This window comes from Malus sylvestris, chromosome 10, assembly GCF_916048215.2.
Source record: "Malus sylvestris chromosome 10, drMalSylv7.2, whole genome shotgun sequence".
Classification (NCBI taxonomy): Eukaryota; Viridiplantae; Streptophyta; class Magnoliopsida; order Rosales; family Rosaceae; genus Malus; species Malus sylvestris.
The window spans coordinates 34,268,390-34,294,922 of NC_062269.1; the positions used below are offsets into that span (position 1 = coordinate 34,268,390).

General features: G+C 38.2%; 3 protein-coding genes across 3 annotated transcripts; all 3 read left to right on the forward strand.

Annotated features, from left to right (window-relative positions):
* The first annotated feature begins 9,181 nt into the window (after positions 1-9,181).
* LOC126584501 (uncharacterized) lies at positions 9,182-9,718 on the forward strand. The gene is made up of 2 exons (XM_050248859.1): positions 9,182-9,524; positions 9,588-9,718. The coding sequence occupies exons 1-2, from the start codon at positions 9,182-9,184 to the stop codon at positions 9,716-9,718; spliced, it is 474 nt and encodes a 157-aa protein (XP_050104816.1).
* A 5,633-nt stretch (positions 9,719-15,351) lies between these two features.
* On the forward strand, positions 15,352-18,274 carry LOC126586853 (uncharacterized). Its single transcript, XM_050251822.1, has 3 exons — positions 15,352-17,561; positions 17,647-17,718; positions 17,893-18,274. Exons 1-3 carry the CDS (start codon positions 16,617-16,619, stop codon positions 17,977-17,979), a joined length of 1,104 nt encoding a protein of 367 aa, XP_050107779.1. The 5' UTR covers positions 15,352-16,616; the 3' UTR covers positions 17,980-18,274.
* A 2,796-nt stretch (positions 18,275-21,070) lies between these two features.
* On the forward strand, positions 21,071-26,242 carry LOC126586852 (receptor-like protein EIX1). The gene is made up of 2 exons (XM_050251820.1): positions 21,071-23,521; positions 25,810-26,242. The coding sequence occupies exons 1-2, from the start codon at positions 21,180-21,182 to the stop codon at positions 25,916-25,918; spliced, it is 2,451 nt and encodes an 816-aa protein (XP_050107777.1). The 5' UTR covers positions 21,071-21,179; the 3' UTR covers positions 25,919-26,242.
* The last annotated feature ends 291 nt before the right edge of the window (positions 26,243-26,533 follow it).

The window sequence follows — 26,533 nt, forward strand, 5'->3', positions numbered from 1 at the left end:
GCAAATCTAAAAAACTCATTTCCAAAAGAATCTATAAAGAACTCTATATAATAGGGAAGTGAACAATTGCTCTTTAAATTTTATATAGTCATTATTCGTATGATAAATGTTAAAAAATTTATAAAATTCAATTGTGGGTGTCGGAACCAAGGATAAAAGGAAGATAGAGAAGCTTTAGAAAATAATTGGATCGGATTTGAATTGTTAATAATAAAATATTCCAAGTTTGTTAAAATAGAGAGTACTGTTGGAGATGAAAATTTAAACTAAGTTACTAAAATAGTTTTTTTGACACTGCTCACTCGCTAGTTTAACAAAAATTTTGAGTTTTCTCTTAGAAATTCTCTAGTAATACAATGCTATGTCATTTGCTTGAAATCTTAGAACTGATTCTTGGTGCACTTTGAAATCCCAAATGCTGACAAATAATACAATTTATTGACCCCAAAAGGGAAAAAAACATTTGTTTGCATACTTTTGTCTTTGAACTTCTATTTGAACGGAGTAGGATTATTTTTTTTTTTTTTTTTTTCCTTTCCTTCCCTTCCCTTCTCTCCCCTTCTATTTGAACGGTCACGGTTAAGCCACGTCAACATCTTATATTAATTTTTTTATATAGAAAGATAAAGACAAAATAGAGAATATGAGAGGAGGTGATGGAAAAAAGAGGAGAGAGAATCATAATCCTATTTGAACTTCTACCTTATTCATGCCGACAAGAACTTGGCACTTGGAGTAATTTAGATCATGTCAGCATAGCTATACAACTTTAGAGCTTAGAGCTTTGTTGATAATCATTTCATGTTTAGTTTTTAGTTTTAATTTTTTTATTAGAGGTAATGAGGAAATATATGAGATAAATGATAATGAAGAAGGATGTAAGAAGCAATGCATGGCCAAGAAAATCTTTTGTACGACTAAGGCATGCACACCTCTCTCTCAATCGGGGTGGGACCATGGGTAAGAAAGTGGAAAGATGAATATAGACGACTCTCTTTTTTGTGTCTAGCTGCACAATCACATAGTCCAATGAGTGAATTTTAAGAATTCGCGAACATAGAGGGATAGAGATGTGGTAGGTATGTATAAAAAATGATACATAAGATGAAAACTTAGTACAAAAAATTGTAACAATTTTAAATTGTTTCACTTTCAAATTTTTGTTTCATGCATTCTCTTTCGTTTCTCCTCGTCTCTCCCACCACCATCCTCAACACTTCTTCACTGCTCTTTTCTCTCACATACTTTCTTTCAATCCCGAACACAAAGTAAAATTTTAAAACTATGATTCTCCCCATTTGGCCATAAGAGACATAAAACATACTCCAAGAAGAAGCGTGAAACTAGCCCCAATTCGGTGTTTAAGTATATTTCACAGCCTTGACTAATAAGCAAGCACTAAAAGCTTATTTACATCGCACTCTTAATTTACATAGTATGCAGCAAGCATCCATCGTGATCACCGTCAACAGTTTGCTTTCTTTAGAACAAGCGCATCACTTTCACGGGAAAATCTCTTGTCTGCAGTTGCTTTCTCAATACCCAGTTCAGTTTTTTTTTTTTTTGTTTTTTTGTTTTTTTGTTTTTTTTAAACGACTTCTTGCTGAATCGTGAAGAATCGCATATCCAAAATTGTGAATTTCAGCTGCCGCTATTGTAAGGAATGGAGATTTGATTGACCAGATAGCAAACTGTTGGTGAAGAGTGGAGCGTGAGTCAACCTGCCGGCGAGGCTTCTTAGGTTTTTGCTGCTATTGGTTTAACTCTAGGACTATGCAGGATTGGTCTGCCGGATACCCTGCTATTGGCACTGCCACTGGCCCACCGCTATCATCTTAACATTTATTTTACAAAAACATTACTAACAAACATAAATTTATTATTTTTTAATGCTATGGTTTCTCTATGCAGATTGTTGATCTGGCTCATCTCCCATTCTACTTTTCCGCAGTGTATAGTTGCCTAATGATTCGTGTCATAAAATTTGAGCCCTTACAACCCAAAACCAAAGTGGTCAAAGATGTAACCAACAAAGATGGGGAAAAGGGTGGTCGAACACATTGCCACCCGCTCCTTTAATTGCGATGCCAAGCTGTCTAACAAGTCCACGACCAATTTCGCGCATCTGCTTAGTAGTTTTAAGTCAGGCCCAATTTAAAGTAATTATATTGTTATTTGCTCCTTCAAATGATTCCTACTGAACTATATGCATTTGTTAATTTTCGCCAAAGCAAAACTTGGTTGCACCTTGTTATAGTAGGTAGGAATTATTTGGAGGTCTAGACACATAAATGCTTCACAACCTCAACCTATAGTAGGTAGGAATTTATGTGTCTAAACTACCTCAACCTACATGCTCCACTCACAAAGCTTCAACATACAAGCTTTAACAAAAGAAAATTCAAAGAACTTAGCGAAGAAGGCTTTGGTGTATTTAACACAATACATTGAAATGAAGGAAAGCTTATTTATTGATATCCCCGATAAGTTACAAATATGTACATATACATGAGTCAAAATAAACAAACATGAGGGAGCCTTCACAAAGGTTGCTTAGGAGAAGTCTCAGCAGTCGGTAGAGCCCCAGAAAGAGAAGGCACTGGAGAGGGATCATTCGGAGCCTCATTACTGGACAGAACCCTAGAAGGAGGAGGCATCAGAGGTTGATCATTTGGAGCTTTATTACGCGGTACAGCCCCAGAAGACGAAGACAATAAATGCCTTTGGAACAAACCCACAAATCTCTGATGATCAAGTAAAACCTGACCATCAGATTCCTTCATCTGGTCAAGCTTCCTCTTCATGTTTGTAGCATAGTCATGTGCGAGCCGGTGCAACTGTTTATTCTCATGCTTGAGCCCTCTAATCTCCTGTTTGAGACTCATCACTTCAGCCGCCAATGATTCAACTTGGCGGGTTCGAGCAAATAGGCGTTGGGCCATATTAGACACAGAACCTGCACACTGAACACTAAGAGCCAGAGAATCCTTAACAGTCAACTCATCAGACCGTTTGGAAAGTAGTCTGTTATCTTTGGGAGTGAGAAGGTTCCTGGCTACCACCGCAGCGGTCATATCATTCTTCATCACGGAATCCTCAACGGTAAGAGGACCAGTAGGGGAGACGAATGATGGACGCCATATGTTGTCTGGAGAAGGTGTGGCTGCTTTTTCAACAAGGTTCAAGTCAAAACGACAGTCGGAGGGGCCAGACATTTTCAAAGGTGTTGAAGAGAGAAGAGGTCGGACAAATCAAGATCTTAGAAGTGCAAGAATGAAGCTTCTACTGGTGGAGATTCAAGTGTGCTTTGGAACTTAATGCAAGCCTCTATAAAAATCTGCACTCGACGGAGCTTCAGAAATCGAAGAGGCGTCTGCTCAGAAATCGAAGAGGCGTTTGCTTTCTCAAAAGCTGGGCTGCTCAGAGACCACGAGGGTCGATCTCAGAAATTGAAGAGGCGTTTGCTTTCTCAAAAGCTGAGCTGCTCAAAGACCATAAAGGCCGATCTCAGAAATCGAAGAGGCGCTTGCTTTCTCAAAAGTTGGGCTGCTCAGAGACCACGAAGGCCGATCTCAGAAATCGAAGAGGCACCTACTTTTCCAGCCTTGTCAACACCTGTCACACGCACACTCAGCTTTGCGGAAATTATGGGCATTCTGTCGAAGATTTCTGGTGAAGTAGAAAGCACATGAATCTTACTGTTCAATCACCCACTTCCCACACGCAACATTAGCTCAATGGGTACCTGATCACTCATATATTTCATGCATTTATACCATTCATTTCTAAAGTCTTTGTGATGTTTTTGTGTTAAAATTGTAGCATTTTACCTTACCTTGTGTTAATGTGCAGTTAAATTTGTTTTAGGATAAATTTCAAGCAAAAGTGGGGGAGACACTGAGCAACGGAAAATAAATGGGAAGGAAAGCAGGACACAAGAGGAATAAAGAAAGGAAAAGAAGAATAATAAGCAAGGTGGGCAGTGCACTGAAGTGGGAAGACACGGAATGGTGGAAGGAATAAGAAAATAATGAAATGAGAAAATGATGGGCTTGGTGCTTTGAATTGTCATTGCCCTTTGGCTAAAGGCAACGGACAAAGAAGAGAAAAGCAAAGGGGCACTTCAGATACAACATAAAAAAAAAGGAAGAAAGCAGAAAGCATAAAATCATGACGAATGATTAACATACAGCAGCAAATGCATGCGGACAGGTTGGAATTGGAAGAAAAGTCAAATGAAAAAAAGAATAAGAGAAAGAAGACTAGCAGACGTGAATAAGAGGCAGGTCAGAGGCACGGAAAGGAGGGAACATAAGTAGAAGGCAGAGCAGAGGTCATAGACACGGGAATAAGAGGGGCGAGGCGCAGAGAAAGAGGAAGGGACAGAGCAGCAGGAGACAAGGCATAAAAGAAAAGAAGGCAGGGAGCGACAGAAGAAAATGGTTGTATATTTTCTCAAACTCATGTTTAACTTTTGGTTTAATTTGAGAATAATGTGTAACTAATTTTTAGTAGTTAGGGGCTGTTTTGAAGCCCCGAATATGATTGTAAGTTTGTTGTGATATTTTGTTTGAATGACTTTTATGAAAGGATGAAAATTGTTTCACTACTTATGTCATTGATAAATTCTTTATGTGTTTCTATGGATGCATACATAGTGAGCATATCTAGGATTTTAATGCTATGAATATATGTATGCCTGCCCTTGTTGAATGAGGACCTACATATGTTCTAGAGTAGCACTTGTTAATTGTGGTTAACATATGAACCGATTTCTAGGATAAGTAAGACAACGCCAGTACTTACGATGCCTTGTGATGACTCAAACTCTTTTTATTCTTAATGATTTCTACTTGTTAAATCTATGAACACACCATTCTAGATTGCATGCTAGGGACTAAGTTAAGTTGAAAACACCATTCTCTTAACATACTACATAAGAAAGAGTAATAGGTTGAGTTCTAACAGTGAGCCAACTTGAGCATCTTCATCCAGAAATAAAAGGAATTTGAATGAAACATAACATGTTTGCATGATTATTTGGTGGTGGATAACAATTCCCCTAACTCGTTTTTCTCAAACTTGTGATCTACTCAAAATCTGTTTATGTACTGTTTTGTATGATTTAATTTAAATAGAAAATCAACTCCAAAAATCCCAAAAATATGTGAGACTGTCGTACTGTGTGTCTAGTATTTTCATATAAAATTTCGTTGAATTTGGATAAGTGTGAGTTAGTATAATAATTATTGTTCGGTGGCTGGTCAGTGGAGACAACCACCCTGTTTTTGTTACATTTTAAGTATTTGGATAAAACAATCTTTTGCGGGAAAGACCCTTATTTTCATATGCTACAATTGAAAAATCTTAGTGTTAATAAGGAAAATTAATAGGATTATTGTGTGCTACTTTGTGGTGCGTTATAATTACTACCAAATTTTTGGCGCCGTGTCGCCGGGGATTGTTATTTCTAAATTACTTATTTTTCTATTGTTTTCTTTTCTTGTCCAATTAGTGTTTTTGTTTTTATTTCAGGTACTCTTTGTAGTACATGCATACTCGAAAGTCTAAGAGCATTGATCTAGCTTCCTACGATCCAGAGATTGAACAAACATTTCGAAAGCTTCAGAGAAAAATCAAGCAAAAGTGTGCATCGGTGTCTTTACCACCATCTTCTCCACCACATTTAAGTTCGGAAGAGGAGGAGGAACCACAAGAAGACATGGCTGATAACCGTACATTGAGGGAGTTGGCAATGCCAAATACGGATCAACAACTATTGTGCATCACATATCCAAATGCAGGAAGAGGATTTGAGCTTAAGTCCGGCATGATTCACTACTTACCTAAGTTCCATGGCTTCTCAACAGAGGATGCCAACAAGCATCTCATGGAGTTTCACGTGGTATGCTCAGGAATGAGACCAGTAAATGTGGATGAGGAGCAAGTCAAGTTGAGGGCATTCCCATTTACATTAGAAGCCAAGGCAAATGAGTGGCTTTACAATTTACCTCCGGGATCAATGAACACATGGAACCAGGTGAAGCAAGCATTCTTGGAGCAATATTTTCCGGCCACCAAAGCTGCAAGCATAAGGAAAGACATATGTGCAATCCGACAACAACATGGAGAGCCCTTTGGAGATTACTATGAGCGATTCACACATTTGGTTGCATCTTGTCCTAATCATCAAATTTCAGAGCATCTTTTAATACAGTATTTTTATGAAGGATTATGTGGTACTGATCGTATAATGCTTGATGCAGCAAGTAGAGGAGCATTCATGGACAAGACACCAATAAATGCTAAGGCATTATTAAAGAACATTGCTGGCAACACATGACAATTTGGAGGGAGAGATGAGCTACCTTTTAAGAAAGTTAACGAGGTAAGTGCTAATTCTAGTATTGAATTACAATTAGCTAACTTGACTAATCTTGTGCAACAGGTTATTGTGGCTCCAAAACAGGTGTGTGGTGTATGTTCAATGATGGGACATACCACGGACATGTGCCCTTCGTTGATGGATCAAGGTGGTCTTGAGCAAGCTAATGCATTAGGAGGATTTCAAGGGCAACAAAGGCAAAAGTATGATCCCTATTCCAACAACTATAATGCAGGATGGCGCGATCATCCACACTTAAAGTGGAACAATCAAGACAACGGACAACAATCTGTTCCCAACAACTATAACCGTCCGCCTGGCTTCTTTTAAGCAAGACCGCAGGCACCATTTCAGCCTCAACAACAACAAGCTCCAAGTAAGTCTCTTGAGGATTTAATTGCTTCTTTAGCTAACTCGACTCAATCTCATCAACAGAAAACAGACAAAGCAATTGAAAACCTTGAGCGCCAAATGAGTCAGTTAGCAAGTTTGATGGGGCAACAACACCAACCAGGAAGGTTGCCTAGCCAAACCGTGATGAATCCAAATGCGGAGCAGATGAATGTTGTGACTTTAAGGAATGGAAAAGAAGTTTTTGAGCAAGATGAAGCTTCAACAGAAACTGAAAAGTCTAAAGATACAGAATTGAACAAAAAAGATTCTGATAAGGTAAGTAAAGAAGTTCAAAATTCATTTAACTCATGTGTCCCTATTCCTTTTCCTCGTAGGTTTATGAAGTCTAAGAAAGAGCAAACTGATAAGGAAATCTTGGATACTTTCCGGAAAGTCCAAGTGAACTTACCTCTTTTAGATGCCATAAAACAAGTGCCCAAGTATGCAAAATTCCTTAAAGAGCTTTGTACGAACAAGAGGAGATTCAATGATCAAGAAACTGTGGCATTAAGCGAGGAAGTATCAGCTGTTTTGTAGAGAAAGTTGCCACCGAAGTTGGAAGATGCCGGTAGCTTTACCATTCCATGTGTAATTGGAGGTAAAGAGTTTGGGAGAGCATTGTGTGATTTGGGGGCATCCATCAATCTGATGCCATATTCAGTGTATGAGTCATTGAACCTTGGAGACTTGAAGGAAACAAAGGTAGTAATCCAGTTGGCAGATCGTTCAAATAGATATCCCAAAGGCCTATTGGAGGATGTACTTGTGCAAGTGAATGAACTCATTTTTCCCGCTGACTTTTTTGTTCTTGAGATGGAACATGATCCTATGCCTACTGCACTTCCTCTTATATTGGGAAGACCATTTCTTATAACAGCACGGACGAAGATTGATGTCTACGATGGTACCTTAACCATGGAAATTGAGGGGGAAAACGTCAAGTTCAGAATCTTCAATGCTATGAGGTATCCTAGTGAATTAGAATCTTGTTTGTCTATTGATGTGTTTGACTATTTTGTGCAGGATTGTTTTAATGAAGGTGTGGGACAAGATAATTTAGAGAAGGCATTAGTGCATAGCATTACACATGGAAATTTTAATTATTCAGAGCACATTGAAGAAGAATTAATCCAAACAGTGGCCTCTCTTGAGTCTATTTCACCAATTCGTGGTAAGTGTTCTTCCTATTTTATTTCTCTTCCTAATTCTAACGAAAAAACTCTTCCTTCTGTGATTCAGGCACCCAAATTGGAGCTTAAACCAATTCCTGAACATTTGAAGTATGCATTTTTGGGAGAGGATGAAACATTACCGGTCATCATATCGTCACAACTCACAGCAGAAGAGGGGGAGAAACTAATCCGGGCACTGAAGGATCACAAAACTGCCATAGCTTGGAGCATTGCAGATATCAAAGCTTTGAAGTATCTACTCACAAAAAAAAGATACAAAACCACGACTCATTCGATGGATACTTCTGCTTCAAGAGTTTGACTTGGAGATCAAGGATAAGAAATGGGGTGAGAATGTTGTAGCAGATCATCTTAGTCGACTTGTGCATTCAAACACAGAGGAAGATCTCATCCCTTTACGTGAAAGTTTTCCGAATGAGCAACTGTTTTCATTAAAGATTACTGACCCTTGGTATGCAGATATTATCAATTATAAGGTCATAAAAAAGATTCCGGATGATTTTACACGTGCTCAAAAAGATAAGCTTGTCAAAACCGCCAAATGCTACGAGTGGGATGATCCTTATTTGTGGAAATATTGCACTGATCAGTTGATTAGAAGGTGTGTCCCCGAATCTGAGTTTAAATCTATTCTAATTTGTTGTCATTCTTATGCATGTGGTGGCCATTTTGGAACAAAGAGGACAGCCCTGAAGGTGTTAGAGAGTGGTTTTTATTGGCCTAGTTTGTTTAAGGATGCGTACGAGTTTTGTGCAACATGTGATCGCTGTCAACGAACAGGTAACTTGGGCCCAAGAAATCAAATGCCACAAACCCCTATTTTGGTTGTTGAGATCTTTGATGTGTGGGGCATTGATTTCATGGGACATTTTCCATCTTCAAATGGTTTTCTTTACATTTTATTGGCTGTGGATTATGTTTCTAAAAATGGGTTGAAGCAAAAGCCACCAAAACTAATGATTCAAAAGTTGTTTCAGATTTTATTAAGAGTAACATCTTTGCAAGATTTGGAATACCTAGAGCAATCATTAGCGATGGAGGGAGTCATTTTTGCAATCGAACATTTGAAGCGTTGCTTAGGAAGTACAATGTCACACATAAGGTGTCTACACCTTATCATCCGCAAACTAGCGGTCAAGCAGAAGTATCAAATCGTGAGGTGAAGTAAATTTTGGAGAAAAATGTGAGTCCTAGTAGGAAGGATTGGAGCATGCGCTTGAACGATGCATTGTGGGCTTATAGGACTGCCTATAAGACTCCTATTGGAATGTCCCCATTTCGGTTAATTTATGGGAAACCATGCCGTCTTCCAGTGGAGTTAGAGCACAAAGCTTATTGGGCGATGAAAGCCTACAACATGGACATGAGTGTTGCCGGAAAGCAAAGGAAGCTTCAATTAAATGAGTTAGACGAAATCTGGAATGATGCATACGAGTCTAGTCCAATATACAAGGAGAAATCAAAGGCATTTCATGACAAGATGATCTTAAGGAAGAGCTTTGTCATTGGACATAAAGTTCTTCTATTTAATTCTCGCCTTCGGTTATTTCCAGGTAAGCTTCGTTCTCGATGGGTTGGTCCATTTGTTATAACAAATATTTTTTCTCATGGTGCAGTGGAAATCCAAAGTGCAAAGACCGGATACATGTTCAAAGTGAATGGGCATAGACTCAAGCCATATTACGAGTCTTTTACGGAGCATGATGTGGAGGTTGTACCTCTCCAAGAACTAGTTCCCTTTGGATGATTACTCTTGGTACCGTTCGGCTGCAAGACGTTAAAGAAAGCGCTTCTTGGGAGGCAACCCAAGCTTTCTATCTTTCATCTTTATTTTGAATAATTTTAAATGTTCTTGTTCTGTTTTTCTCTTGTTTTCTGGTTTGTGTGTTTAAGTCCTACTTTTGTTCCTTTATGCAGGTAATGATGTTGCAATCTCTACCACAACTTCTTGCAAAGTATTTGTACATTCATAAAAACGAAAGGAACATTAAGCAGATAAATACAATAGGGAGCCTTCACATAGGCTGCTTAGGAGAAGCTTAAGTAGTCGGCGGAGCCTCAGCAGTCGGCGGGGCCACAGAAGGAGGAGGCATCAGAGGTTGATCATTTGGAGCTTCACTACACGGTACAACCCCAGAAGACGAAGGCAAATGCTGTTGGAACAAACCCACAAACCTCCGATGATCAAGCAAAATCTGACCATCAGATTCCTGCATCTGGTCAATTTTCCTCTTCATGTTTGTGGCATAGTTGTGTGCGAGCTTGTGCAACTGTTTATTCTCATGCTTGAGCCCTCTAATCTCTTGCTTGAGACTCATCACTTCAGCCGCCAACGATTCAACTTGACAGGTTCGGGCAAATAGGCGTTGGGCCATGTTGGACACGGAACCTGCACACTGCACACTAAGAGCCAGAGACTCCTTAACAACCAATTCATCAGACCGTCTTGAAAGCAGTCTGTTATCTTTAGGAGTGACAAGGTTCCGGGCCACCACCGCAGCTGTCATATCATTTTTCATCACCGAATCCCCAACGGTAAGGGGACCGGTAGGGGATATGAAAGATGGGCGCCATATGTTGTCTGGAGAAGGCGGAGCTGCCTCTTCACCAAGGTTCAAGTCGAAACGACGATCGGAAGGGCCAGACATTTTTCAGAGGTGGTGAAAGAAGAGGTCGGACAAGTCAAGATCGTAGAAATGCAAAGAGGGAGTTTTTACAGGCTTCTCAAGTGTGCTTTGAACGTCCTGCATACCTCTATAAAAACCAGCACGCGATGGGATTTCAGAGATCGAAGATGCGAGCTCAGAAATCGAAGAGGCGCTAGCTTTCTCAAAAGTTGGGCTTGCTCGGAAACCACAGCCAATCTTCTTTTCCAGATTTGTCCGCACTCGTCACATGTAACCTCTGCACTCGACGGAGCTCAGATTTCGAAGAGGCAATTCCAGATATCGGAGAGGCATCTGCTTTTCCAGACGTGTCACCATCTGTCACATGCAGAGTCTGCTTTGCGGAAATCACGGGCAATCTGTCGACGATTTCTGGTAAAGTAGAAAACACGTGAAGTTTACTGTTCCATCATCTAATGGTTGCCGACAAGAGTAAAAGAACAGTACCGGTTATTATTTCTTATAAATGTCGACCTTCACCCTCCATGGTAAGGTAGATATACATAACCTTCTTCTTCTCCGAGCATGCCTTTCCAACACACCCTATCGAGTCACTCAGTGTTCCTTATTCCTTGGGGTACCTCTGCAAACAACCCATCCAAAGCAAAAGTATTTCATATCATGAAGGTTGAAAGCAAGAGTATCTCATATCATGCTTTCTCCATGTCCTTCTCCTTGTCTTTGTTTTACGACAAGGAGAAAGAGAGCAATCAGCCAGCACTTGGTATAAATCTTCCGATCTGGAGCCAACTGCCGGGAACCCCTTCCTGATTGCTTACCTAGCCTTGCTCTCGAGTACTCATCTTCATCATCTTATGCTTCCTCTTCGTCTACCACATCTACCTGAGGAACAAGTAAGGGAAGTGAAAATGATACCTCGAAGCATGTGGAGACAATTTGCCAATTCATCCTTAGCTAGGGACAAAGAGAAAGAAAGCAAGAAGTGGGCACTTGGAAAGATTGAAGAAAGAATCAGACCAACACAACTACCTTGTGCCAGCCCGCGGTGCAGAAGAAACAAGCAGAGAAGAAACAGATTCACAATGCTGCTCTCCTTACCTACACAAATTGGTGTGTTCTTTCCTTTTCTTTATGTGTCTTTATTTCATTTTATATTTCTTTCCTTCCATTTTTATGTCTTATTGTTCAAAAATTCCTTTCACTATCATTGGGGACAATGCTATAATTAAGTTTGGGGGTGGAAATATATTTCGTTAGTTTATTTTTCTATTAAAAAAAAAAGTTTTTGCATTTTTATTGTTGTTTGTAGCTAATTCTCAATTCAATGATGAGATTTGATTTTAATTTTCTTCTTACTTTCAAGAAGTCTAAGTTCTTTTCGTTGTCTTTGAGTTAACTGTGATTTCCAGAAATCAACTTGAAAAATAAATGTGCCTAGTCTTGTCAATGTGAAACTTGAGCATGATTTAGCGTTTCATATGTGAATCATGTGAGATTATGTAAACCTTGTGAGTTTTTGAGCCTATACATGATTGAACCATTATGCATCAATCTCATTCCTTCTTATGCGTATGATCTCACTGTACATGTATCTCTAGAACTTGCTTTATACTACTCGATTCATTAATCAATTCATGTAATAACTTGGAAGTGATATAGGCCATCTTTGGATCGTTTGAGCCTTTCATGCCTACCTTATATGCTATGTTTATCCGTAGTAGCCCGTTGAGCCTTTAATTAAGCCATTTCTTTGTTAACCACATATCTTTACCTTGCTCCAATATTGGAGTTGAGTCCATACACAAAAATCGATTCCTTATTGTTTTGAGAAAGTATTACATGGGTTGTGTTCTTGGGGGTTTCATTTATGTAGAAAGATGGGTGGAGCATGTGTATTACAATGAAATGTGAATTTGATGGGTGATGTAGCTTTTGGAAAATTGTTTCAAAAAAAAAAAAAAACGAAATATAAGAAAATTGGAGAAGTGTTGATTAGTTGAAAATGTGTCGGTAGAGTATAAATTTCCTTTTGAAGTTAAATATGGGGAGTAACAGGTGCTCGAGGTTTTATTTTTTTTTGCTTTCAATTTGAGGTGGTGTGATATTGAGGTGTTGGAAAACTACCAAAGTGTACTTTCTCAAAATTTTTTATTTCCATATCATTTCTTTCATTAGCCTATCACTTTTAGCCCCATTACAACCGTAATAAAGTCCTATTGATCCAAGTTATTACTTAAATATTGATAAGCGAGTTAGGTGAACAAGCAAGCATATGGCGGCATGTACAATAATATCACTTGAGTGAAACACATTAACCAAAACTTATGAGTGAATGAGCGTATGTCTTGTGAGAAACTCACATGTTTGCATATGATGATTTAAAGGAGCTTGGAATTGCATTGACATGACTAGCTCACACATGGCTTTTCAACGTTTTGTTTGAAGGAAATTTGGTTAATTATTGGATGATGTTTTGAGCTATTGATTAGTTCTTGGTTGTTTATTTCCTGATTAGCACTTATCTCTGAAATCGAAATTGAGAAGTTGGCTACTAAGTTGTTGAATCTAGTTTTAGTTGAGTGGTTTTGTTTTGTGTTTTGTTTTACTAGAGGACTAGCAAAAATGTAAGTTTGGGGGTATTTGATCACTCATATATTTCATGCATTTATACCATCTATTTCTAAAGTCTTTGTGATGTTTTTGTGTTAAAATTGTAGCATTTTACCTTACCTTGTGTTAATGTGCAGTTAAATTTGTTTTAGGATAAATTTCAAGCAAAAGTGGGGGAGACACTGAGCAACAGAAAATAAATGGGAAGGAAAGCAGGACACAAGAGGAATAAAGAAAGGAAAAGAAGAATAATAAGCAAGGTGGGCAGTGCACTGAAGTGGGAAGACACGGAATGGTGGAAGGAATAAGAAAATAATGAAATGAGAAAATGATGGGCTTGGTGCTTTGAATTGTCATTGCCCTTTGGCTAAAGGCAACGGACAAAGAAGAGAAAAGCAAAGGGGCACTTCAGATACAACATAAAAAAAAGGAAGAAAGCAGAAAGCATAAAATCATGATGAATGATTAACATACAGCAGCAAATGCATGCGGACAGGTTGGAATTGGAAGAAAAGTCAAATGAAAAAAAGAATAAGAGAAAGAAGACTAGCAGACGTGAATAAGAGGCAGGTCAGAGGCACGAAAATGAGGGAACATAAGTAAAAGGCAGAGCAGAGGTCATAGACACGGGAATAAGAGGGGTGGGGCGCAGAGAAAAAGGAAGGGACAGAGCAGCAGGAGACAAGGCATAAAAGAAAAGAAGGCAGGGAGCGACAGAAGAAAAGGGTTGTATATTTTCTCAAACTCATGTTTAACTTTTGGTTTAATTTGAGAATAATGTGTAACTAATTTTTAGTAGTTAGGGGCTGGTTTGAAGCCTCGAATATGATTGTAAGTTTGTTGTGATATTTTGTTTGAATGACTTTTATGAAAGGATGAAAATTGTTTCACTACTTATGTCATTGATAAATTCTTTATGTGTTTCTATGGATGCATACATAGTGAGCATATCTAAGATTTTAATGCTATGAATATATGTATGTCTGCCCTTGTTGAATGAGGACCTACATATGTTCTAGAGTAGCACTTGTTAATTGTGGTTAACATGTGAACCGATTTCTAGGATAAGTAAGACAACGCCAGTACTTATGATGCCTTGTGATGACTCAAACTCTTTTTATTCTTAATGATTTCTACTTGTTAAATCTATGAACACGCCATTCTAGATTGCATGCTAGGGACTAAGTTAAGTTGAAAACATCATTCTCTTAACATACTACATAAGAAAGAGTAATAGGTTGAGTTCTAACAGTGAGCTAACTTGAGCATCTTCATCCGGAAATAAAAGGAATTTGAATGAAACATAACATGTTTACATGATTATTTGGTGGTGGATAACAATTCCCCTAACTCGTTTTTCTCAAACTTGTGATCTACTCAAAATCTGTTTATGTACTGTTTTTGTATGATTTAATTTAAATATCAAATCAACTCCAAAAATCCCAAAACTTTGTGAGACTGTCGTACTGTGTGTCTAGTATTGTCATATAAAATTTCGTTGAATTTGGATAAGTGTAAGTTAGTCTAATAATTATTGTTCGGTGACTGGTCAGTGGAGACAGCCACCCTGTTTTTGTTACATTTTAAGTATTTGGATAAAACAATCTTTTGCGGGAAAGACCCTTATTTTCATATACTACAATTGACAAATCTTAGTGTTAATAAGGAAAATTAATAGGATTATTGTGTGCTACTTTGTGGTGCGTTATAATTACTACCAGTACCACAGATAACTTTGCCAAAGTTCTCTGACAAAGTTGAGACACGTGAAGCTTGCAACTCCCACTACATCGCTCTGACCAAGAAGGGTAAAAGAATAGCAAATAAACAGCACTAACAAAGTTTAGACACATAAATTTTGAAGGTCTAGCTACCATAAATTTTGATAGAGGAAAGGCCAGTGCAAGTGAATAGAGGAAAGGGCAAGCTAGCCATAGAATATCCAGTCAATGGCCTTGGTGGTGAATATAGTGTGCCTTCCCAATGTGTGACTCAAGTTGTTAAAGAAGTGGCTGATGAAATGGGTGATAGAGTAGTTGGTGAATGAGTGGCCGATGAAGGGGTGGTTGATGAATGGGTAGATTAAGGGGTTGATGAATGAATGGTTGATGAAGGGGTAGATGATGAAGGAGTGGCCGATTAAGGGGTTGATGAAGGAGTGGTTGATGAAGGGGTATATGATGAAGGAGTGGCCGATGAAGGGGTGGAGGATGAAGGAGTGGCTGATGTGGGTGATGAAGGAGCGGAAGAAGAATATGAGAATGACAGTGACTTCATAGAAGAAGAATTTCCTGTTGATGAAGATCATTTACAATTTATGAAGTTTGTAGATGATCATGTGGATGCACATGAGGATGCAATGTTGGCTAGCATTAGGGAACAAAATAACCCATAATCTGGGAAGGGATTTGGGCAAAAAGGGAAGAATTTGAAGAAAATATTGATGTAGATCTTGTTGGTGAGCCGGATTACAATTCGGATGGCCTTCACAGTGTGCATGAAGATGAAGACGGTGGTCCAAACAACAGTGAGCATTATCCTGAGTTTAATGAGAAGACTGACATGAAGAACCCACACTTGTATTTAGGGTTGATATTTAGGGATGCCGCACAGTTCAAAAAGGCAGTAGTTATGCACTCTATGATAAATGGGTATGGGGATGTCCATTTTCCACGGAATGAGAAGTTCAAGGTTGATGCAGCATGCAAAGGAGGTTGTCCGTGGCTTGTCAAGTGTGGGAAGATGCACAATTCAAACAACATGCAGATAAAGACGATTTTAAATCACCACAAATGTGGTAGATTATGGATGAATAGGAATATGAAACAGTCTTGGCTTATTGAGCAGTACTTGGATAGGATCCAACTTAATCCAAGATGGCATGTTGAGTCTTTTATGGACACCATTCAAGCTGAATGGAAACACGGTTACTCTAAGATGAAAGCTTATAGGGCTATGCTTGCTGCTATGAAGATTATAGAGGGTAAGCATTCTGAGCAATACATAAGATTGTGGGATTTTGGCGAGGAAATTAAAAAGACAAACCCGGGGAGCACTATGAAGATATAGTTGGATGAATGAAGGTTTCAAAGGATGTATGTGTGTTTGGGTGCATGCAAGGAAAGTTTCAAGCATGGTTGCAGACCCTTGATTGGTTTAGATGGTTGTCATTTGAAGTCTCAACATAGGGGTCAATTGTTGGTTGCTGTAGGGATAGATCCCAATGATGAAACTTGGGTGATAGCTTATGCAGTTGTCGAGATGGAGAACAAAGATTCCTGGATTTGGTTCTTGGAGATTCTGGCCGAGGATATTAGGATTATAAATCAACATCGTTGGACATTCATTAGTGACAAGTAGAAGGGTTTAATTCATGCATTCTTGGCGGTTCTTCTCGATTGTTACCACATGTTTTGTGTGCGACATTTGTACATAAACTATAGAGAACAATTTAAGGGTAAGGCACTAAAGGATGCTTTATGGGCTGTTGCCAAGACCACTATAATTCCACACTTTAGAAGAGCTATGGAGGAGCTTAGATTGTTGAGCGAAGATGCATATGATTGGCTCATGAAGAGACCTGTCATTCATTGGAGTAGGTCCCATTTTCAAACGCATACCAAGTGTGAAATGTTGCTGAACAACTTGTGTGAAAGTTTCAATGCCGTGATAGTGAAGGCAAGGTCGAAACCAATTGTAACCATGTTTCAGATCATTCATACCATGTTGATGAGAAAGATTCAAATGAGAAGAGACATTATGATGAGACAACCTGGAGATTTGTGCCCTAAGCTTCAGAAAAAGTTGGAGGTTGCAAAAATAGAAAGTGGTCGATGCATTGCTCAGTGGTCTAGTGGGACTAAATTCCAAGTGGATGCTAGAGGAGGTGACCAATTTGTTGTTGACTTGACTGAGCGTACATGTTCATGTCGGGGATTTGACCTCATTGGTCTTCCATGCAGCCATGCCATTGTTGCTATTAATTACAAGCGGGATAAGCCAGAAGACTATGTGGATGTTTGTTATTCCAAGGTTATGTACTTGGAAATATATGGACACTTGATCCAGCCAATGAATGTGATGTCAATGTGGGAGGTCATTGAAAATCCACCTATCCAACCTCCTCTATATACTAGACAACCTGGAAGACCCAAGAACAAGAGAAACAAAGAGGCTGTAGAAAAGGAGAAAGAAGATAATCCTACACAAAATGAGGCTACTAACATAAGTGGAGATATTCCACAGCCACAACAGCTCTCAAGGAAAGGCCAAGGGACCGTCAAATGTGGAATATGTAAAAAAGAGGGCCACAATACCAGGACTCATCATAGGCATCTTCCTACAAGACAAGAGGTGACATATAACCTTATACAAAGTTATATGATTTCTAAGTTGATTTAAGACTTTATTAATCCTGAAATCCTTTAATTTGTTTTAGGCATCAAGTTCTTCACATGGAGCATCTAGTAATCTAGGTGGTGTACCAAGGAAAAGGGGAAGGAAACCTAAGGTAAGCACTGTTTCACTTGTTTTATTTAGTTAGGGTTTGTAAATGAATTTGTGGCCTATATTGTGATAACTTAGGGATTCTTTTGTATGCATTGGATGTGGATATTCTTTTGTGATAACTTGTGGCCTATATTGTTGTTGATTTGGATATTGTTGTATTGAACATTGGATGTAGGCATCAAGCACGGCTGAAGGTGGAAATTCAGAGGTTCAAACAGATGGAAGAGTGAAGAAGAGAAAGACAAGGCAACCAAGAAAGTGAAGTGTTGCCATACAAGAACAAACTGGGTTTTTTGATGTTGGAATTTTTTGCTAGTGACTAGAATATTTTGTGAATGCTGGCAGCAGCTAGAAACTGTTTTTTTCTTTTGCTTAGCTAGGAACTGCTATTTTGCTCCCAATTAGATTTGTGGCTTATTAGGAACTGCTATTTTGCTACTGGCTGGATATCCTTTTGGGAACATGCTAGCTTGTTAGGGTTTTTTTATGGTTATATCCAGTTGAACTCCTAGATGTTAGCTTTGGTTGCCAATATATGGAACATGCTTGTTATTTGGTTACCAAGAAAGTGAAATATATTGCTACTTTAGTTGCCTATTTGGATATTGGAATACATTTTTACCTATTCATTGATTACTGTGGGAATATGCATTTCTGCATTTTGGATTGCATCTGATGCAATTGTTCATAATTTAGCCACCAAAACCCATAAAGAAATAGGAGTTAAAAAAAAAAATTGGCGGGAAAATTTTGGCCACATGGGCACTTTTTGTTGAGTTGGCATGACGTGGCAGCTGGGTATCCACGTGTGCAAGTTTTGGAGGGAATGGGCTGACGTGTAACAGGGTCCACTAATGACACGTCAACATTTAACAGATCAATGGATGGAAAATCTAACGGAGGTATTATTTTGAAACAAAATGGTACGTGAGGTATGAAAGTGAAATGTTTTAAAGTTATTATATGAGGTTGTAATAGACCTCAAACCTGAAGGGCTACTGTGTAATTTACCCTTCTTTTTATTAGTTTTAGGGTTGGGTCTGGCAGAACACTTAGTTTTACGGTCTAGTGGTTATAAGTAAGGTCTTAGTTTCGAATTTCGAAAATAACAAGTTCGCAACTAATTTATTCCCTCATCCCTTAATGTAAATATATCGTTGTATAAAAATATTATTAACTATGAAATGTTGAACTTATGTTTTTTTTAAGACGACCCTGCTGATGCATATTTGTACTCTGCACTTCAGTATCGGGATACATTCACAAACTATATAATTCTTTAAGTTTGTTCATTTGCTCAGAAGATAGCTCCTGAAGTCCTAAGTTTATGTTGTGCTTAAACCAATCAACTGGGGGAAGAGGAACTCCATACATTGCTTTCAATGTCAGCGTTGTTTGGCTTCTTGAGAAGTAGTTGCAATTAAAACCTCTATAGTAATAAACTAATAATGTTAGAATTAAATTAATTTTAGGAGTAATTAGGTTTTCATCCTTATTTTTACTACTCTATTGATTAAAACCTTATTACTTTTCAATTTTTGATCAAGGTCATTTGTATTAATAATATCATTAATTATTTCAATAATAAAATATTTTTTATTTCTAAATATATTCATTTAATATTAAAAATGTTACAATTAATATATTTATATTTATGACTAAATTTTTTATCATATATTTTTATTTTTAGTTTGTACCCATTTTTAATTTGCAACCCTTTTTTAATTTGTACCAATTTTTCTTTCAGTTTTAATTTGTACCCATATATTAATTTCTTTTTGTGCCCATATTTTTTAAAGTTTTATTTGTATTGTACCCATATTTTTTTATTTATTTGTACCCATTTTTATTTTTGCTAAATGTACCCATTTTGAAGAATGTACCCATGTTTTGATACAATAATTTTTTGGTTATTTTTATGAATGTACCCATGTTTACACACACACACACAATAGTATATTTATATTTTAATATTTTTAATCCCACAAATTATGGTTTTTTATTTAAAATCTCATTACTATAAACAACTATAAATTTTAATTTTTAATTTAAAAAATATAGTAACGTACATAAAAATAAATTATCAATTAATTTCAGGGACTTGGATCAAAAATTGAAAACCAATAAGGTTTCAGTCAAAGACTGTTCATAACTAGGGACCGCATCCAAAGTCTCCCTTAATTTTATAACTATAAGGAGGCGCAGTAACACAATTATTTTTTGATTTAATAATCCTGAATTAATTATGAATACAAAGTACTGGAGCATGTTAATTTCCAAGATAGAAGATCAAAGAAAGTAAATGCAAACACAGTCGAGAAAATGCATCAACTCATTATATAGCTTTGGCATGTAAAAGTAGTTATCAAATACAGTGATAAACTAGTCTTAGCTTTTAAAAATAATTGATCCGACCGAGCATTATACAGCTTTGGCACCCACAGTCGAGAACATGCATCAACGCGACCACCCATCGGAATCAGGCTTTCTTCTTCGGTGGAAAATGATTGCTGTTAATGGAAAGGGATTTCATGCAACAACAAGAAAGTAGGGTACAGACAGAAATTATACAAAGCAAGGGCAACTGTGTGTGAAACTGTATAACGCGCTAAACAAGTCCAATGAATAGAGCCTACCATTATTGCTGTGGACAACCTAGTCAAGAAGAAAGATCAACTTTACTATCTCATTGGATGATGGACTGGCAAACTTTTAAAACGCGGTAAAGCTAGGGAAGTTTCAAATTGCACACCCTGTAACCAATTTTCGAAGATACCAAGTTACCAACCTTTTGACTGGCAATGTGAAAATTTCACGATTTTGTACCTTAATTTGTTCCATATTTATTTGAATGTCTTGGACATGTTCAACAGAATGCGAAGACAGTATGTAGCAGCTGCAAGGGGACCGTAGCGCAGTTGATAAAGAACATTTACCCATGCACTTGAGGCCTCGACTTTGAATCTTCCTGACCTCCCCCACAATCGCTTGTATCAACAAAACCACGACAAGGCCATTTGAAAATACCAATTAAGTTACCGTCTGCGAAGCTGTATAATTTTTTTTTACCAAGCCTAAAGTAAACATGTTTGTAGTACAATTATACACTACTGTAACACGTTTATGGTACAATGAGTAAATCCTACCATAATTGCCTTGGATAATAAAGTCATGAAAATAATTTAAAAGCGTGTGGGCACCTACCTGAGTGTGAGGGGACTCGTAAACTTGTAAAATGGGTTGAGGACTAGGAATATGGGGACCTACCTGAGTCCGACGGGACTCGAAAACTTGTAATGAGTTGAGGACTTGGAATATGGGCACCTACATGAGTCCGACGGGACTCGAAGACTTGTAAACTGGGCTGTTCACACGGAAATTTCAGCAAAAACACCTTATATATGAGTTCCCTCATTGTGCTCACTAGCCATCTGCAGAAAATTGAGAGAACAGTAAATTTGTATGATGGATGCCCTGTATGCTAAGTTATTCAACCCTACCTATCACCTCAATAATTCTCACTATTTGCTCTTCTTGTTGTTGGTGTCCTTATATCTAGACACTGCTAAAGTCTGCTTGGGTGATGGACTTCCGGGCATTACTGTGAAGTTGTGCATGGATGAAGAGAGACGTGCGCTTCTCAACATCAAGCAAGATCTCACCGATCCCTCTGGCAGGCTTTCTTCTTGGGTAGGCAATGATTGTTGTCAATGGGAAGGGATTTCATGCAACTACACCACAGGTCATGTTGCGAAGCTGGACCTCCGGAATAAGCATGAGCCAAATCCCACTGGTGATGATGAAAACTGGGACGAGCTTGCTTATGAACGTTCGTGCTTAGGTGGTAAGATAAATCCTTCTTTGCTTCGCTTGCAACATTTAAATTACCTAGATCTAAGCTCCAACAATTTTCAAGGTATTCAAATTCCTGAGTTCTTCGGACGGCTTGAAAGTTTGAGGTATCTCAATATCTCATCTGCGTCGTTTGGGGGGGTGATTCCTTCTTCCCTTGGTAACTTGTCATACTTGAACTATCTTGACCTTCGTTCTGATGTCTCCTTATTGGAAATACCTTCCAGAAACTTGAATTGGCTTTCTCATCTCTCTTCCCTGAAATACCTTAATCTCGGAGGCATCGACCTTGGCGGCACAAAAGTAAGTTGGATGCATGCTGTTAACATGCTTCCATCCTTACTAGAGTTGCACTTATCTTCATGTCATATTGTAATTGAAAGCCTTCCACTCTCACTGCAAAGGATCAACTTCACGTCACTTTTGGTCCTTGATTTGTCATGGAACCATATAAATAATTCTTCATTTCCCAACTGGCTTTTTAATCTTACTAGCCTCAGAAAACTTGATCTACGCTCGAATTCCTTCAGTGGTCCTTTTCCAAGTGAACTTGCAGGCCTCAAATCTTTAGAATATCTTGATTTATCTAACATGGGATTTAAAGGTCTCATTCCCAAAGGCATTGGAAATATGTGCAAGCTAAAGATCTTAAATCTTATGGAGAACTTACTTGATGGGGGGATGGAAGCGTTTTTGAGGAGTTTCTCAGATTGTCCGAATAATACATTAGAGTCACTGGATTTGTCTTTTAATTCGTTCACAAGCCAATTGCCGGCCTCCTTAGGAATATTAAAAAATCTGCGATATCTTAACCTTGGGAACAACTACTTTTGGGGCTCAATTCCTAAATCTATTGGAAACTTGTCGTTGTTGAAAACATTGGACCTGTCTTATAATCATATGAACGGGTCCATTCCAGAAAGTTTGGGACAACTCTCCGAGCTGGTTGATCTTTATCTGACTGCAAATTCATGGGCAGGCATGCTAACAGAATCCCATATGTTAAATCTCACCAGATTAAAATATGTTTCGATATACAGCGAGGAGCCCATGTCCCTCATTTTCAACGTGTCTTCTGAGTGGGTTCCTCCTTTCAAGCTCCACACAATTCTGATTAACTACTGTCGAGTAGGCCCTGCCTTTTCTGTTTGGCTTCAGTCTCAAACTGAGCTCATTGATGTCACCATTAGTAGAGCCGGATTCTCAGATTCCATACCAGAGGAGTGGTTCATGAAGATATCTTGGCAAGTTAAATCTCTGGATTTATCTTACAACCAATTCAAGGGAAGGCTTCCATTCCAACTGAAGTTTCCAGAGTTAAAATCTATAAATTTGGGTCATAACCAGTTTGAAGGTCTACTACCACTTTGGTCCACTAATGCGACCGTCATTGATCTTGAAAGCAATTTGTTATCCGGGAAAATTCCCTCAAACATTGACGAATTGATGCCCAATTTGCGACAATTGTGTCTGTCGGAGAATCATTTGACAGGAATTATTCCACCCTCTATATGCAAAATCCACCATCTGATGGTCCTGTCGCTAAGAAGAAATCGGTTATATGGAGAATTCCCTCATGAGTGGAGTTTGTGGAGCATAATAACTGTTGTCGATGTTGCATACAACAATCTCTCTGGTAATGTTCCAACTTCAGTGGGTATCCCAAGGTCTCTTCAAGTTTTAAAGATGAACGACAACAAGTTCACCGGCGAAATTCCTTTTTCCTTGAACAATTGTTCTACTTTGAGGCGACTTGATCTGGGAGGCAACAAATTCACGGGAAACCTGCCCTTATGGATTGGATCAAATGTATCAACATTGCAACTGTTACAATTGGGATCTAACCGTTTGAGCGGACAGATTCCCCAACAATTCTGCAATCTCATCTACCTTCACATCCTCGACTATGGTGTTCAACATCAATGCCCAGTGCCATACAGTAATCACCAAAGGTATGAGATGTAAATTTACCAGTGTTATCAAGTCGAATTGACTTAATGGGATGATCTGGGAACTGTGCTCGCAACTTAATTATCTGAGTAAGAAGTCTCGCAAAAGCTACATTTCGAGTAGACAATAGGCAAAAGAGCGAGTACTTAACGGTTGAAAATCTGTTAGCCTTATGGAAGGTCTTGAGAAACAGATACAATCACCAGACAACGGTGATTCTTCCAAGAGCTCGCTATGACTGGACTTACCTAAGGATCCAGGATTTCAAGTCATTGGTTGAATACAATTCGGCGTTGTTCAGAATCACCTCTCAGATGAAGCTCTGTGGGGATACTATTACTGAGGAGATGTTATTGGAAAAGACTTTCAGCACATTCCATGCCTCAAACATGTTCCTGCAGTAGCAGTATAGAGCGCGAGGCTTCACTGAATACAACCAGCTGATATTTGTGCTCCTAGTAGCTGAATAGAACAATGAGCTTCTGATGAAAAACCATAATTCCAGACCTACTGGATCAGCACCGTTCCCAGAAGTGAATGCTGCTTCTCTTTTTTAAGGAATACCATATCCTCCCGTGGCAATAATTACAAACGAAGATGTGGCCACAAGCGAGGCCGATGGAACGAGAAAGGCAAGAACCATGGTGTCCAGTTTCACAACCAGGTTTCAAGGCATAATCCAGGCCCGAGCTTTAAAAATGCAAATCACCATAAAAGAAAAGCTCATATGAACACTCCTAGAAATCCTGAAGAAGTTTGCCATAGGTGTGGTGGCAACGGACATTGGGCGCGTACTTGTGGTTTAATGCTCGCATTTTCAATTCAATAAAAGTAGTATTCCAGTATGAATAAACTGCTTTTTCTTTACTCAAAGAACATGGATAAAAATTATGGTTATTCTCAAACAAGAGCAATGGCTGAGACTTTTGTCTTGCAGACAGCGCAACCACGCATTCAATACTTCGAGATTGAAAGTATTTCTTGAATTTGGTACTTGTAAAAGTAAAGGTAACAACAATATCAGGGCAATCAGATGTAATTGAAGGCTCAGGAAAAGCCCAGATTATGTTACCAAATGGAACAATTTTGTCCATAATGAATGCATTATATGCTACTCGATCCATTCGAAATTTGTTGAGTTTTAAAGACATATGTTTAAATGGATACCACATTGAAACGAAAAGTGTAGAAAATGTAGAATATTTATGCATTACCTCCAATGATACCCAGAAGCGTATATTGGAGAAGTTGCATGGTTTATCGAGTGGATTGTATTATACAAACATAAAGACAATTGAGGCATATACTGTGATGAACCAGAAGTTCATTGATTCAAAGGTTTACATGCTTTAGCATGACCGTCTAGGTCATCTAGGATCTACCATGATGCATAGAATCATTACCAACTCTAATGGACATCCATTATTGAGTAGACACATTGATGTCTCAAATGATAACCCTTGCAAGGCTTGTTCCCAAGGGAAGTTGGTAATTAGACCATCACAACTAAAGGTTGATGATGAATCCCTATCATTTTTGCAAAGAATTCAAGGGGATATTTGTAGACATATTCAACCACCTTGTGTAAACCCTTCACAATTAATGAGAACTCCTCTGCTCCGTGGACGTAGCCAATCTAGGTAAACCACGTACATCTTGTGTTTGCTTCCCTGTCTCTATCCATTCACATACTTATCCACACTAGTGACCGGAGCAATCTAACGAAGGTCACAAACTTGACACTTTCTGTTGTACCAAAGTCCTCACTGATTTTGTGCATCAACATTGGGCCTAAAAACCCAATGTTTGTGCATCAACAGGCTTTATGTATCCAGTATATTGTTGGATGAAATCTTCGTGGCTAAAATCGGAAAATTCATTGAGTCTTAACTTGTATGTGTTAGTTCTAACTTGTATGTGTTATGTTCATCATGGTTGAATTTCTCTGCATACTTGACGTTGCTCTTGAATATGGCGAAATGCCTTTCCTTTTCTTCACTGTCCATATAAACGGGTCCGTACTTTGCCATCCACAGTTCATATTTTGCAGCAATTGAAGCTTCATACAATGTTCGCGATGAGGCTTAAGATGCCAAAGTCCCCAAGATCATGAAAATCGCAATAATCGCATGGTTTTTCTCAAACGTCATTGTTCACAAAGTACAGATGGAACTGAAGATTCTGTAAGGACAACTAATGAGTCCTTATTATACCATATATTTTACCTTAGTATTAATTTATTGATTATTTTGGTAAGATTTTGATACTTTAAATTATATTTCTAATGTAGCACATTCGACTTCCTCTGGAGCAAAAGAGATGGTATATTTTGGAGGTTTCTGGACGTTTTGGGCATTTTGGAGGTCAAGATGGTATATTTTGAGGAAGATTCCTTCTGAAGATTTGTTAGGGACGTCTCAAGATTTCAAAAGAGATCTTAGGGGACCAAATCGGAGTTGATTTGGTCAGTCAAAAGTCTGATTTCTTGAGAAGTCCGAACTTCAGTTTAAATATGAAACCTTTTATTTCCTAGTTATCTTATTCTATTATGTTTTCTACTTTTTAGAAGACCTTTTCTAGGAAGGATTTATTTTCTAGTAGTATAAATAAGCCATTAGTGTGAAAAAATGCATCAATTTGGAGAACTTAGCTAGGCTTTGACGATTTGTATTTTAAGGTGTTTTCTATCCTTTTTCTATTTCAATAAAATTCCTTTTGCTTTATGGTTGTTCGTAACTAATTTCCGTTTGCTAGGGCAATGCCTTGAGCCTTAGCATGAATATGTAGTATTTATTTAATTGCTTATGATATTATACACATATACTTTGAATTATTAATCACTGTGTTTAAACTGTCTTTGTGTCTTAATGATTCGCAACCATTAGGATGTTTAGATAAGTAATTGGATGCAATCGGTCGGAATACCACCGGAGGATTGAATATTGCTTCTTGTGATTGATAATTGTAAGTTCACCTAGGGCGAATGCCACATCTTAGGGGTTTCATGGTTTTTC